The sequence below is a fragment of the Cryptotermes secundus genome, unplaced genomic scaffold (assembly GCF_002891405.2).
Source record: "Cryptotermes secundus unplaced genomic scaffold, Csec_1.0 scaffold1702, whole genome shotgun sequence".
NCBI lineage: Eukaryota > Metazoa > Arthropoda > Insecta > Blattodea > Kalotermitidae > Cryptotermes > Cryptotermes secundus.
The window spans coordinates 127,723-141,886 of record NW_019727429.1 but is presented as its reverse complement, the minus strand read 5'-3'; the positions used below and the strand labels follow the sequence as shown (position 1 = coordinate 141,886).

At 41.5% G+C, this 14,164-nt stretch overlaps 1 protein-coding gene across 1 annotated transcript; it reads right to left on the bottom strand.

The window, feature by feature from the left end:
• Positions 1-279: 279 nt before the first annotated feature.
• Positions 280-10,786, bottom strand: LOC111864809 (CD209 antigen-like protein C). The gene is made up of 4 exons (XM_023852340.2): positions 10,724-10,786; positions 6,406-6,774; positions 3,603-3,785; positions 280-1,014 (listed from the first exon to the last, which is right to left on the bottom strand). Exons 1-4 carry the CDS (start codon positions 10,779-10,781, stop codon positions 707-709), a joined length of 918 nt encoding a protein of 305 aa, XP_023708108.2. The 5' UTR covers positions 10,782-10,786; the 3' UTR covers positions 280-706.
• Positions 10,787-14,164: the final 3,378 nt, after the last annotated feature.

Sequence of the window (14,164 nt, the reverse complement as noted above, 5' to 3'; positions counted from 1 at the left end):
ATAATAATATTTACTGAAATATGGAACACTTCAGTTTGCTTTCACATAGGAGTCGCATAGCTAATTTTTTTTAATGCTAGTGGGGTGGGACCAAGTCCCTTGTACTGTGGCCACTTCTGGCCTATTGTACCAGCCCCAGATGATAGGTGAGGGTGATTGTGGAGCAGTTGGTGGAATGAAGATTGGCAGGGGAAACTGAAGTACTCGGAGAAAACCTGCCCCAGCGCCACTTTGTCCACGACAAATCCCACTTGACGAGACCCGGGATCAAACCTGGGCCGCCGTGGTGGGAAGCCAGGGACTAACTGCTTGAGCTATGACGCGGCCTTAGGCACATAGTTAAGTCCCGTAAAAAGAACTTGCAAGAGCAGTCATGCAGCTGTGACTAATCCATTTTCCCACAGTGTTCTTCAAGAAGTCTGGCTACTAGACAAAGCAGCAAGCATGACAGCAACTGCAGAAAACTTGGAAATATTCACAAGTTAAATTGCAAAATAAGTTTATAGATACCCCATTTTTGTTACCATTAAGTTGAATAGCAATATTGCTGAAAAACCTGAAATTTGAAAGGTTGCTACATTTCTCTCTTGGGGCCTATTACTGCTTGATTTGGTGCTCAGCATGTCCATATAATTCACCCCTGTAGTTCATTACACTTCATTTGCATTTTTGGTGACTGACATATTGGCATCATATTTCAACAAGTTCACAATTTTCTAGTTTTCTCACTACTTGGGGAGTTTTCTTGTAAAGATTTCTGAATTTCTTCAAGTGCTCTGCTTGTTGAATTCTCTTCATACTCACAAATGTAACTGGCCCGAACAGAACATTCTGCTCCCTGATATTCATATCCCCTAAGTGTAGGATTATATGCAAGCTTTAGGCATCGTCCATTACCTTTAATATTATTGTTGTTGGATGGATTTTCTGTGGAGTTAGAAGCCACAGGACGAGCACTATTCGACCATATCCAGAGTAACCCAGGATTTAGTCCACCTGTCCAGAAGTCTTTCCCTGTGAATATTAAGTTTAAGTGTGAATGGGATAATAATTAATGAGAGTATCTAGATTGTTTTATATTTTTCTGCATTTCTGATCACCAAAACTGACAAAAAAAAAGAGAACGGTTCTCTGCACTGTGATAAAATATTTCAGATGTGTTTTCTTATGTCCATATACTATGGACTTGGACTTGTGGAATTTGGTAAGCAATTTTTATAAAATTTAAAGGCATTTTACAATGACCTCAATACATTTTTAATAATACTGCCCTAAAGTTTAATAACAGTGGTATTTTATTATTATTGTCACATGATTTCGTATGTAACTATAGACAGGTTTTGGATTGATGATTAGACTTATTGGGCTCTTTGACAGAGTGCTTTAATACACTTTACAATCTACTATTGCATGTGTGCACATGCACACATGTGTCCACAGTCACATCTTCACTCGTTTGGTACTGGCTTTCAACTGTGGGTGTTCCCCTTAATCTAGGTTCCCGAACTATCAGCTACCACCTTTTCATAACAACGGCTCACAACGACTGAGCCCCAGCATTTCACTGACTGAATGACTAACTCATTCACTCGCCAACCAATTGTCTGTATAAATTTCATTCAACTGACTTCAAGCCAAAGTCACATTGCGACTGACGGTCAGTCAGTAAGTCTTGGTGTCAAGCCCCATCTGGGGCTTATGACCAGTTATTTATTACTATTTGACAGTTATGGTCTTTTTTTGTGGGGTGCCCTCTCTGACGAGAGGACGAGTGTGTCTTTTGAATATGCTCCTGGCCCTTGCCAGTGCAGTCTTTCTCAGGTCCAAGTCCCTTGGGACTCATGACTTGTGACGTCATTTTACTGTTTCGCCTCCTGTGACTCACAGGGTCACAGTAGAGGTATTCGACCCCGCCTCCACAGGGGTTTCAACTGACTTCACTAGCTGTCCTGCTTATAACATCTTAGTGCAGACTGCACAGAAAACACCACTCCTATGTTGCTGTAATCACTTGTTGCTATGGAAACACGCTTGTTTGTGAAGATGTTACTTATTAATAGCTGCTGTATATTTGCTGTAATTTCCCAGCAACAGGTCTATGTACCACATTATCATCAATTGCCTGATTAATATGTAAAATTACAAAAGACTGAATCACTCTCTGTCCATAGGTGAAACACAAAGTAGAGTAGCCTTCCCTTTCGGGCCCATTAGACAAAGCTAATCTTCATCAGTAGGTGTCTAATGGGTCCAGTAGGACATGCTTCTCTCAGCACAGAAACAGAGGTAGTCTCCAAAATATAGTGTTTAAGTCAGACAATGGATAAAGTCCAAATAAGGTTCCACAATAATAATAATAATAATAATAATAATATAATTTTCATTTCATGCATCCTGTTGTGTTATAATATAAAATTTCTTTATTAATTGTGATGAGATCTAGAATCATACATATACAGGTGTATCATGTTAATTAATAGAATGCAAGAACTTCGTATGACCTAATAAGTTGTGTAATATTTAAAAATGAAACTGATTTTACAAACACTGCAACCTGCTTCTGTTGATGTCGTAATTTGGAACAGTTCTCATGAGACTGGTTGAAGCTATCTATAGTGTTTTTACTTGAAGTTTGGTCGGATGCTTTCGCAAGGCCTGTTTATATACAGGTTATCATCCAAGTTTTCCAGAGCTGTAAACCTGTTTGACATATTAACCTGATGGTGCTCTTAAACATTCACGTTGTTTAGTTGTTTACATAAAGAGTTAACATTTCTGATTGCATCTTATATCATTACGAGAAGCCCAAGTGTATTTGTGAATATTATGATAAGGGAACACTGAACTTTTGGATATTAGTTCTGTGTATAGTTTCATTCCCAATCTTTAGTTTAAAAAAGTATTCTGTTCCTAGTTTTGCACTAAAATCACTTAACACAATACTTCTGTGGTGAAAGTAAAGTCCCTGTGCTTAACTAATTAAGCATTACAGCATGAAGACATGGGGGAGCGGATATATAGACCCACGTTTTCTTGACTTCAGCACTAGCTGGTGGTGAGTGGTAAACTTCACCCCCTGACCGCTTTATCCCCAGTACCTATTGGATAGGAGGCTGGGTGGACCCCAGAGCCGGTTTGAACAATATGGAAAAGTGGAAATTCTTCCCAGCGGGACTCGAACTGCGACCCCTTGGTTGTCCAGCCTGTAGCCAGTCGCTATACCGACTGTGCTATCCCAGCTCATACGTGTGTGATACTTACTGGTTTTATTGAATGTCAGTGACCTCTTGGTATTTTCACATGTATAGAGTGACAATAGACTCACCAACCAACTTACAAACTCCACTGACTTTCTCTGGCCACTAATTTAGCCTGCATATAACATCTCGACACCACCGCTTAGAAAACACCACTCCTCTTTCAGTGCAATTTTTGCTGTGGAATTGTTGCGTTCAAGTCTGTTGGTGGAGCTGTGAAGTAGCAACTGCTATTGTATAGTTGATTATTTAGCGGTCGTTGCCTAGCAACGGGTCCAAATGTCACAATATTATATAGAGAAACTTATGATTAAAAAGTATTTATGTATAGTAAATGTATACTACCTCGAAGAGTTGAAGTGGCCTGCAGGAAGGCTACTATGTCCTGATTTTCTTCAACAGTCTCTAATTCTGCAAGCCTCGAACCCAGTGCCCTGCACATAGAGGCTGATGACTTCCAGTTCAGCTCTCTCTCACTGAAGTGGTAACAGTAAGCACCAACTCTTGAAAAATTTGTAGGGCAAGGTTCTACAAGTGAGAATGAAAACAGATATTTTGTTAGTAATTCAGTTGGATATGTTAAGCGTATTTTGCTGTTTTTCTTATGGTACATTATACGGGGATATACTTTTCTGCATCTGTTCTCTAATTGTTCTAAGTGTATATTGTCACGTGTATTGTGGTACACGTGACGAAAATAACGGATTCCATTTCGAATGATTGGATTTATTAGCATTTCGGTTACACTCTCTCCCTTAATTACAATTAATACAGCCCTGTCGCTGATTTACACACTTTACAGTTCACTGTTGCATACACACGAGAATTCTCCGTCCCCTAGCAACGGATCTCAACACAGAAAATAGCATTTCAAATCATTCTAAGGTCTTCTTGTTATTCCGTCTTCAATCACTCTGTACTCCTCTGTCATAATCTGTACTCAATTAATATTCACAATTCTCTAATGACGCGCTCCATTCTCGACCTTGTGCTCTCAAGTGCTCTGTGTTAACCTAAGCTAAAATAGGCCTTCGTTCTATATGAGCTGCACGAACAACACAGAAAACAGTTTCACTGCCGCGTAGCGCAGACCACACATGAAACAAGTCACGTAATAGCTATCTCGCCAGTACTGGTGCGCTGACTGTTGCCTAGCAACAAGCTCTAAACATTTGTTCTATTGTTGCTTGCGCTATCGTGGGGTGTTTATCGAGTCGTTGGCTGGCAAAGCGTTGACAAGTCACATTATAATTATACTTTGACAAAGACAAAGGTTATCTGGGAAGAGAAAATGGGATTATGTGGAATATGCAGTTCTCACGGCAATGATAATAAAGAGTAATGTCTTCTTTGATCTGATGTCGTGAAATGTAGTAGATATTAACAGATGTTTCAGAGGAGAATGCCGCCTCCATGTTCAAGGTAGTAGAGTAAGCTAAGCAAGCAGCCAACAAGAAGAAGGCAACAAATAAAGATTGTTTTACATCTCAGAAGACGATATTCTTGAAGTGGGATTATGATTGCGAATGATGAACTTCTAAAGTGCAGAAGTTAATCAGGATTTGTCTGAAGGGACCGAGTAAAATCACATGTATCCTCAAGCAGGATAATTTTCTTCAAGTTTGAGAAATTAACCTAAGGCTTGAATGTAAAATAGAGTTCTTACCGCTTGATTGTGGCGATTGGGTTGAGTAGTTATTAGTTAATTGTACGAGTAAATATTGTGCATTAATTCATGGGCATGCTTTTTATTATTAATTGGAATAATCTAGCAATTCTTTTATGTTATGTGTTACATTCATTTACAGCTTCATTTGACATGAAAGTGGCTATGAAATTTAGAATATTTTCACGTGTATCGGTGAATAAAGACGGAGCTCTGATTGGTAATTAGACTTAAAGGTCATGATTACAAATAATTATAACACTCTAAAGATTACAATAACACAAATAACTTCTTCAACGGCTGCTTACACTAGTTGTTGCTGGTTAACAGATCTCAAAAATGGCTACGCCTTTGCATTGTCTTCACTATCCGTTTCTCGGCAACGGATTTATAACACAGGAACTATAACAGTCTCCCTAAATTACACACTCCAGTTATTACACATAAATTCTCAGCATAGCCGCACTCTTGCAACTGATTGTATCCTTCATGGCCTCTCGTACTCAACTGAACTCTCCTGGACTGACCTCTCATCTGCTTTCCATGACGGCTTCGTGTCCTTGTCTCACGGTTTCTCAGCTACAACTGACTTCTCGTCAAACTCAAAGTCACATTGCGACTGACGGTCAGTCAGTAAGTCTTGATGTTTATTATTGTTTCCCAGTTACGGTCTTGTTTTTTATGGGGCGCCCTTTCTGAAGGGAGGACGAATCTGTCATTTGTACATGCTATGGCCCTTGGCAGCGCAGTCTTTCTCGGGTCAGAGTCCCTTCGGACTCGCGACCCTGACTTCTCGATTATTCTGGAACCTCTTATCATTTTTCGGCACACATCACATAGAAAACACCCTCCTCTGTTGTCAGAATTATTGTATAACCTAGTAACTAGTTGTAGGATAGCCCACAGAGAACACAGTTCCCGTTGTTGCGTGTTCGCGGAACGTGTTTATCGAGCCGTTGCCTAGAAACGGGTTGTATAATCCCATTGTCCTATTGTTATACACGTATATTACTTAGCAACGGCTGTTTCTGTGGTTCAGCAGTTCTTGCAAAGAGTAAATACGCGACATTGTCTCGATAAATACTGAATTCCATTGGAAATATTAACTTTTCAAAACCATGGAATTAATAATGCTATATTTGGAAGAAAGTGAAAGTAAAACTACCCCTTTACCGAAACATCATGCGGTGAAGGCGTGTGGAGAGCATGGTGGTAGAGTTCTTTGCTTTTTAGACCCTGGTACTACTTGAAGAAAAGTGATCATATTCGCAATACTCTACATTTACTGCAGAAAAAGGGTCACAGGTGCAGTTAGCCCAGGAAATAGGAAGTAATAAAGAAAATCCCCCAATGCTTCTATCACGATCAGAACCCAGGTCGCCCAGTGTGGTTAACTTCTGTTGGGAAAAAGGACAAGTAAGTCCGAAGAGCCTGTGCCTACTTTCGGTTTCAGTGATAAGAGTAGGCAGCTGTTCCACTTACCTTGAGCTTTATTGCCGCTTGCCATGACATGGTAGAGTAAATCTTCCATTCTTCTCAGCCTCTTCTCCATGAAGTCAACTCTGTACACTAATTTCTCGATGGCACCCAGCAAGTAGAGGTCTGTTTCTGTGACCTCTTTGCTTCCCCCTACTGGAGGCTTATCTCCGGGTCTCGTGATGTAATAAGGTTTGTTCTTCATCACTTTCTGATCGCGGGTGACTGCAGAAAGTGCCCAGTCTTCTAGTATTGGAGACCAGATACCATCCGCAATAGATGGCTGCCCGTCAAATGATTCTTCTTCACGTGCATCATGAACAGCTTCTGATGGTGATCTGCTAGTTGTGGGAATGGTGGAGTGTGACGCCTGAGCTATGATTTGAATTCAATAGACGTGTATATATTAGATATGAATTATTAATGAATCTGGCAAAAAAAAAAAGAAAAAGATGTGTCATAAAATTAACTCCGTACTGCAGCCTCGAATGGACCAATTGTACCGGCCCCTATATTGGAGGTGACGGTACATATGAACGAGGCTTTGGTGGAATGATGGCAGAAGAAAACTGAAGTACTGGAAAACAGGCTGCGAGAGTGCCACTTGGCCCATCACGGACTCATGTGTATTGCCTTGGGATTGAACGTGGATCTTCTGAAGTGTCTGAAAGCTATATCATAAAGGCTTCTGAGGAGTATGAAAGTAACTTTCCTTTCAATATAAAAGCACTAAAAATGGTTGGGGAAAGCACTTCCGATAACCATTGGGTAGTAACATTGGTAGGTCTTTAAACGTTCGGGTGTTTGTACTGAGGCTGGAGACATAAAGCAGGGTGACAGTAGGTTCTGAAAGTTGTGAAACTTTTCAGTCAAGAATGAAGATACTCCAAAGTGGACACATTATTTGCTTCAACAAACGTCTGACAGATCTAGACGTGAAGTGGCACCTCAGTTTCCTCCACAGGAAACCCCATGCAAATGGTTTTCTGTTATTATCTTTTGAAATATGAAAGTAGCCACATAGAGAGCTGCAAAAATTTTCAGAATTATATTGTATTGGAGAAGATACACTCTTCCATGGCCTTAATCGGAAGAGGAAGAAATTATAAAGGAAAAGAGCTCAAAGTGAACTGAACTGTTAAAGTAGCTGGTGTTAAAATCGGCCATGCATTTGATGATTCATATTATTGACCTTGTTTTTATTTACATCAACATTATACACCATTTAGTTGCGTAATGCAAACTAGTATTAAGAAACTACGAGGGAGAATCAATAAATAGGTTACAAATGGATATGTGATTTTCGAACCTAGAAAAACATTTATTTCTCGGCATATCCTCCACCAACATTGATACACTTGTCCCATCTCTTTACCAATGCGTCGAAACTCGCAGCATTGAAGTTTTTGACTGTTGTCTCAGCCACTTCCGCGCCCCCATTTCAACTACCTAGTCATCAGCAAAACATTTGCCACCAAGGTGGTTTTTAGCAGACCAAACAGATGGAAGTCACTAGGGGCCAAGTTCGGGTTGTAAAGAAGGTCTTCAAGAATTTCCCACTATATTTCTAGAATTTCCTCCCCTGTTGCTTAAGCTGTATAGTGTCTGGCATTGTCATGACGAAGCAGTACCCCTTTTGCCAGTTGGCCTGGACGTTTTCTGCGAATTACTCCCGTAGCTTCAACTGAACTGCACAGTACGATGCAGAATTCACATTTTCATCACGTTTCTGAAAATGGACTACTAGTACATCCTGATAATCCCAAATCATGGTAAGCATAACCTTTCCAGCTGATGGCGTACTCGTAACCTTAAACTTTTTGGATGAAAGGATGATTGCATTGCACTGAAGCACGATTTGATTGAGGTTGATAGTGATGCACCCATGATTCGTCCCCCTTAGCAATCTTTTTAAGCATGTCATCTTCATCTGCATAGCGTAAGAGATGTTGCAAGGACAGACCCATTCAGTTAATTTCTTCTGGATCCTTCAGTTCTCTTGGCACCCACCGTGCGCACACTTTCCGAAACTTCAAACGATCATGCATTATGCTGTATGTTAAACCATGGAACACTCTAGTGCAGTTGCTACGCTGCTGTCGCTATCCTCCTGTCAGCTCGAATCAACTCTTCCACCTCCTGCACAGTTGCTTCTGTCGCAATATTAACAGGGCGAAATCGTCGGGCATCATCTACGACTTTCGAACGTCCTTGAGAGAATTTCTTGACCCAGATGTGAACTGCTTTACGCGACAAAGACTTCCCACCATAAACAGGAAACATTTCTTTTCATGAATGTCTTATGCATAGAGTTATTTTGCCCATAAAAATGCACAAGAGAAATCTACTCTTCGGTAGTATATCCTCAAGCACGGTTGCAATTTTGACTACTGAAATCAGCCTCTGAATATAGACATGCGCTTCTGCTACCTAGACTCGCATGAAGCTGGATTGTGCTGCTACCTGGTGATACACACAGGGAACCTATTACGTCCATTACAGCTTCTTTACTTCCATTTGTGACCCATTTATTGACCCTCCCTCGTAGTATTAAGACAGTAGCAGTGCTTACAGGCACTCGCTAAAATATTGTTCAGGAGAGTTTCTTTTAATTTTATTACTTTGTAGCTCAATCGACATTTTCTTCAAGGCACAGCATAAAGAATTACTCAAGAGCGAAGAGTTCTATCTGCTGGGATATACCTCCTTATAGTCCAGTGAAAGTCAACCGACGTTTCGGAGAAATATATAGTCTACGTCTTCAGTATATAAGGATAGGCCATGTAAGAAAGCAGCATGGAACATGTAGCAAACACTGCTTATTCTGCTTGTTGCCTGCTTCATGATGCTTTCTAACGTGGCTTACCCTTCGACCCTTAAGATGGAGGCAATATTTTCCCCGAATTGGTTGACTTTCACCGGACTACATGACGTCATATCCCACATGAGAGAAATCTTCATAGCCACAGCTGTGAGAACCTCAAGTCGAACATATTCAGGAGAGTTTGACTGACAGATTTCATGAAGAAATGATTCATTAGATTAATCAAAATGTCGAGAGGCATTAACGCACACGTAAACATGGTATACAGATAAAGAAGAAGATACACAATTTAAAGATAAAGAATTTAATAAAAAATTAAGAGTAATCTTAAATCTTTTTTCAAGTCAAAACTCTTCAGTGGACATTAGACGGGCAACAAAATTATTGAGAGTAGTGATAAAGCGTGTAATGGAACACATGGGCCCAAATTAGTTTTATCGAGCTGTTAAATAGTTCAGGAGAATTACGTCTCGAGTATAGTTTGTATGCATCTCGGATCTTAGTGTCCGAAAACTAACAATTTATGATCATGAAATTATGAATGCGTTCTTTAAAATACGTGAGCGCCACTGTGGTCTAGTGGTCAGAGTTCCAGGCTACAGATCCAGAGGTCCCGGGTTCGATTCCCGACGCTACTAGATTTTCTGAGAAGTAGTAGGTCTGGAACGTGGTCCTCTCAGCCTCGTGAGGATAATTGAGGAGCTATTTAGATGGAAAAGTAACAGCTCCGGTTTAGAAAACCAAAATTAACGGCCGTGGGGTTTCGTTGCGCTGACCACACGACACCCTCTATCCTCTAAAGTTGGCACTACCCTCACCGACAATCGGCGGTTGTTCGGTCGGTCGGTATAGTTCGCTTGCGGACACAGCCACGGAGTTTTTTTTTAATATACTGTTCGGAGAATTATGTATAGTTTACATTAAAACAGTTCACTTTGCTTTGGGGAAGAGTAATAGGAAGCAAAACAATAAAAATTTTAACCAAACAAACGTAAGAAAGAAAATATTGACGTCACCACGGAAATCCCCACCTCAATCTTTAGTCTGCTGCAACGACACTAAGAGTTACTGTTATTCCTTTATAAAGCTGAAAGGAAATGTCTGAACTTTCTCTTTGCACCATGAATATATTAGGTCCTTCTCACGTGAACTGAATAACAAACAGCATTAAAGATATTCATTAAAATTCCGTTATTTTTTTTCTTTGGCACTACAGCCTCAGTGGGCCTAGGCCTACCTCCATGAACTTCTCCGTTCACTTAGGTTTTTCGAGATCTTACACATTCGGCCGGACTCCTTGGGCGGGTGATCAGCTCGTCGCAAGGCCTCTACCTGTAGACAAACACGGAAAAACGCACACACATCCATGCCCGGAGTGGGATTCGAACCCACGATCCCGGCTTCCGACCGAGCGAAGACAGTGCACGTCTTAGACCGCTCGGCTACCGTGACCTGCTCCGTCATTTCAACAGATATGAATAATACAACCTACGTACAAACCTAGAGACAGGACCCGAATAATTATTAACAGTGTGTGTAATGGCAGAAGCCTCTTCATGTTGGTTTGTGAACAGCTCTCTGTGTACTGAATGGGATACGTGCCACTGCGACCAACACGAGCGTTTTATGGCGTCAGTCTAGAACAGAGAACAAATAATTATGCTTTCTGTTTTGTTTATGGAGACAGGTCTTATAATTACATGTGACTGCCCCTGACGCAGACAGGTTTCATTAGCGTTTGCACCCTATTTTCCCCAGGTCGTTTTTCAATAGTTTGTTGACTCATTTCTTTGCGCACCGTATGTATATAGCGTAGCGTGACACGGTGATCGTGAGTAAAGCCTGGAAGAACGCGTGGCGACGAGACCACGATGACTTTCAGGTTATTTTTTTCACCGTTTGTCAATGCCTATTGGAGGGTGTGACGCCAAGCATCAACTAGGAACTGGAACAACACAAAATACAAGCGTCCACACGATAAGAAGCACACAACACACTCTAAAGAGAAAAATAAACTCAATCACGACGCCACATTCAAGAAGGCAAGAAGAAACACACACAAAAAAACTTCGTGGCCTGTAGTCCGCAAACGAACTATACCGACCGAGCGACCGCCGCTTGTCGGCAACGTTAGTGCCAACTTTTGCTGTTAAAAGAGTGTCACGTGGTCAGCGCAACGGATCCCCACGGCCGTTAATTTCGGTTTTCTATACCGGAGCCCCTATTTTCCTTTAAATATCTCATCAGTTATCCTCACGAGGCTGAGTGGACCCCGTTCCAGACCCACTACTTCACAGAAAATCTGGTAGCGCCGAGAATCGAACCCGGGACTTCTGGATATGTAACCAGGAAATCTGACCACTATACCACAGAAACGGTCGAAGAAACACACATACAGAACTGAAACTCTAAGGACCCCGGAGGATAATCACCACTTACAACACATGACAATCACAGAAGTTTACGTTGTAACGAGAGAATTTTTAAAGATTTAAAATATCTTTTTACAATTTTATTAATCATTACATGTATTATGATGATATATTGATTTAACACAAATATGGATCCGTATTAGGATATTTCGACAACATGAGACGTAACTGATGAAACTGATGGTCCAAAATATGGACCGAAACATGTAACGGTTATTAAATGAAACCAACGAGAACAACTAGATTGGTTTATTTTGAAACATTTGTTGTGTTGACGGCCAGAGTATCACAAATCATGACACACAACGTGATGCAAACAGTAAAGTTACTTTACTTTGTTTATTTTTGTATTCCTTTATTTACTTCTGTTTCCAATTTTCAGAAATGGTAGATTGATAAGGTGTGAAATAATTTACTACAAATTCGTTTGCAAGTACTTATCATATCACACTAATATTCAGGAAGTTGTAGGTTCATATCTCGGCCCGGAGGCTGTTATCCTGGCTGAGGATTCCGTGGCTTTCCTCAGTTCTTCCAGGCCAATACATCAAACTTTCTTTTCTTTGGCGCTACAGGCCCATTCTGGGCCTTGGCCTACCTCCATGAAACTCTTCGTTTCACTTCGGTTTACTAGATCTCAGACATTCGGTAGGACTCCTTGGGTGGGTGATCAGCTCGTCGCAAGGCCTCTACCTGTACACATACACAGGAAGATTCACACACACCCACAAACACACACACACACACACACACACACACACACACTGAGCATCCATGACCTGAGTGGGATTCGAACCCGCGATCCTGCTTCCGAGCTACCGTGATCGGCACGTCAAACGTCGTATCTCAGATTATTCCGCTACTGTATCCTTTCCAAATTCATTATTCACTGATCACCGTATCATTCAATGCTATATAAAACGGGCTACTGAAAGAGTCATAAAGAAAACCAGAAGTTCCTTTGTTACGACACGGACAGCACAGAAAACGACTTGAGCTTGTGTATTCGTTTCCATGGTAACGTTTTTACCGTGCCGTTGCCTAGCAACGGAAGGGGGATACAAATACAGACATACTGATAGGTGGTATGTAGGAAGTATGCCGTTGAGATGAACTTTACATACCAGTTTTCATAAAGATTAGTCCAGGCATTCAAAGTTGATATGGAGGGGGGGTGATACTTAGACACACAGCAAGGTGATGTGATAAGCCTATTTTATTCTCTTCAAAATAAGGAAAGTGGGCTAATGAAAACAAGCCACACTATACACGAGCAGGACAATAAAAGTACGAGTAAATATTTTTAAAACAAACTCACCGCGTCGGTAACCAGTATTGCAAGAACTCAAAGCGCTGCTAACGAAGCTGTCAGTGCGTCTGGTGGACGTGAGGTAGATTCTGCGAAACACAGCCTCCCATTCCACCTTCTCTCTGACTGCCATTGTAGGTCCTGGTTACACTGCCGAGAGCTTTGACCTGCTGACATACTGAAACTCTCAGCTTATTGGCTGAGATGGAGGGGCGATAAGTGAAAGGCACCGTGCCCGATATCCATTAAATGCGTCAGTGGGATTAGTGGATCATTAGAGGCTACTGTGGAAGAATTTGACTTGCGTGCTCCCACCATTAGCGCTTGGAACCTATTATGAAGGAAGGGAGCGAATTACTTCGTATTGTAGCGCTAATGAAATTATGACCTTGAGAGAAACATCGAACCACAACCCTGGACGATAAACTCACGAAGATCCATGACATTGTCTATGCCACAATTTCATATGTTGCACGACGTTGAAAGACAATCAACACTTCATGCCTTGCTGTTAATCGTCCGTAGGTAATTTAATGACGCTGTATCATATACAGAAGATAATATGATGCAGAGTAGGAGAAGAGGATATGCGTGGATAGGTGAAAGATAGAGTGAAGATGTATGGAGGAGTGGAGGTATAGCTCAACCATTCTTGACTTCGGTATTAGGTGAAGGTGAGTGATCAGCTCCACGCCCCTGCAATTTTATCCCAAGGAAAAGAACCCCCGGTACCCAGTGGGTGGCAGGCTGGGTGGGCGCCAGAGTCGGTCTGGAGGCCTTGGAACCGAACCGAAGATTCTCGGATGTCCNTCTCTTTCCCTTGCCGGGAACCGAACCGAAGATTCTCGGATGTCCATCCAGTAAACCAACTGAACAATTTCGGCTCGTGAACTGGACAGGGCGGTGGAACACGTGACCGTCTCCCATAAAGCTAGTAACTAATTTCATGTGTATGGAGTCCACTGTGAATAGCAATAGTGGCTCGTCGAACCGTCTGCACGAAAGCTCGCTACTGATCACTAGCCTGATGGAGATGCTCAGTTCACACCCTCATATACTCCATTTTGATGTTCTGCTCGTGTGCTTCCGCGGGAGGATGAGATGGACGGGGCGTTTAGCTCATACGGGAGAGAACAGCGATACATATGTAATTTATCAACACGGATATCAGCATGAAAGTGTGTCTGTACTTTTGAATAT

Excerpts from the sequence above, each read along its gene's own strand:
- LOC111864809 (XM_023852340.2), bottom strand. The coding sequence starts at position 10,781 with ATGAAGAGGCTTCTGCCATTACACACACTGTTAATAATTATTCGGGTC. Across the intron at positions 6,775-10,723 it reads TATTCGGGTCCTGTCTCTAG|CTCAGGCGTCACACTCCACC; the intron begins GTTTGTACGTAG and ends TTCAAATCATAG. Across the intron at positions 3,786-6,405 it reads AAGCGGCAATAAAGCTCAAG|AACCTTGCCCTACAAATTTT; the intron begins GTAAGTGGAACA and ends TCTCACTTGTAG.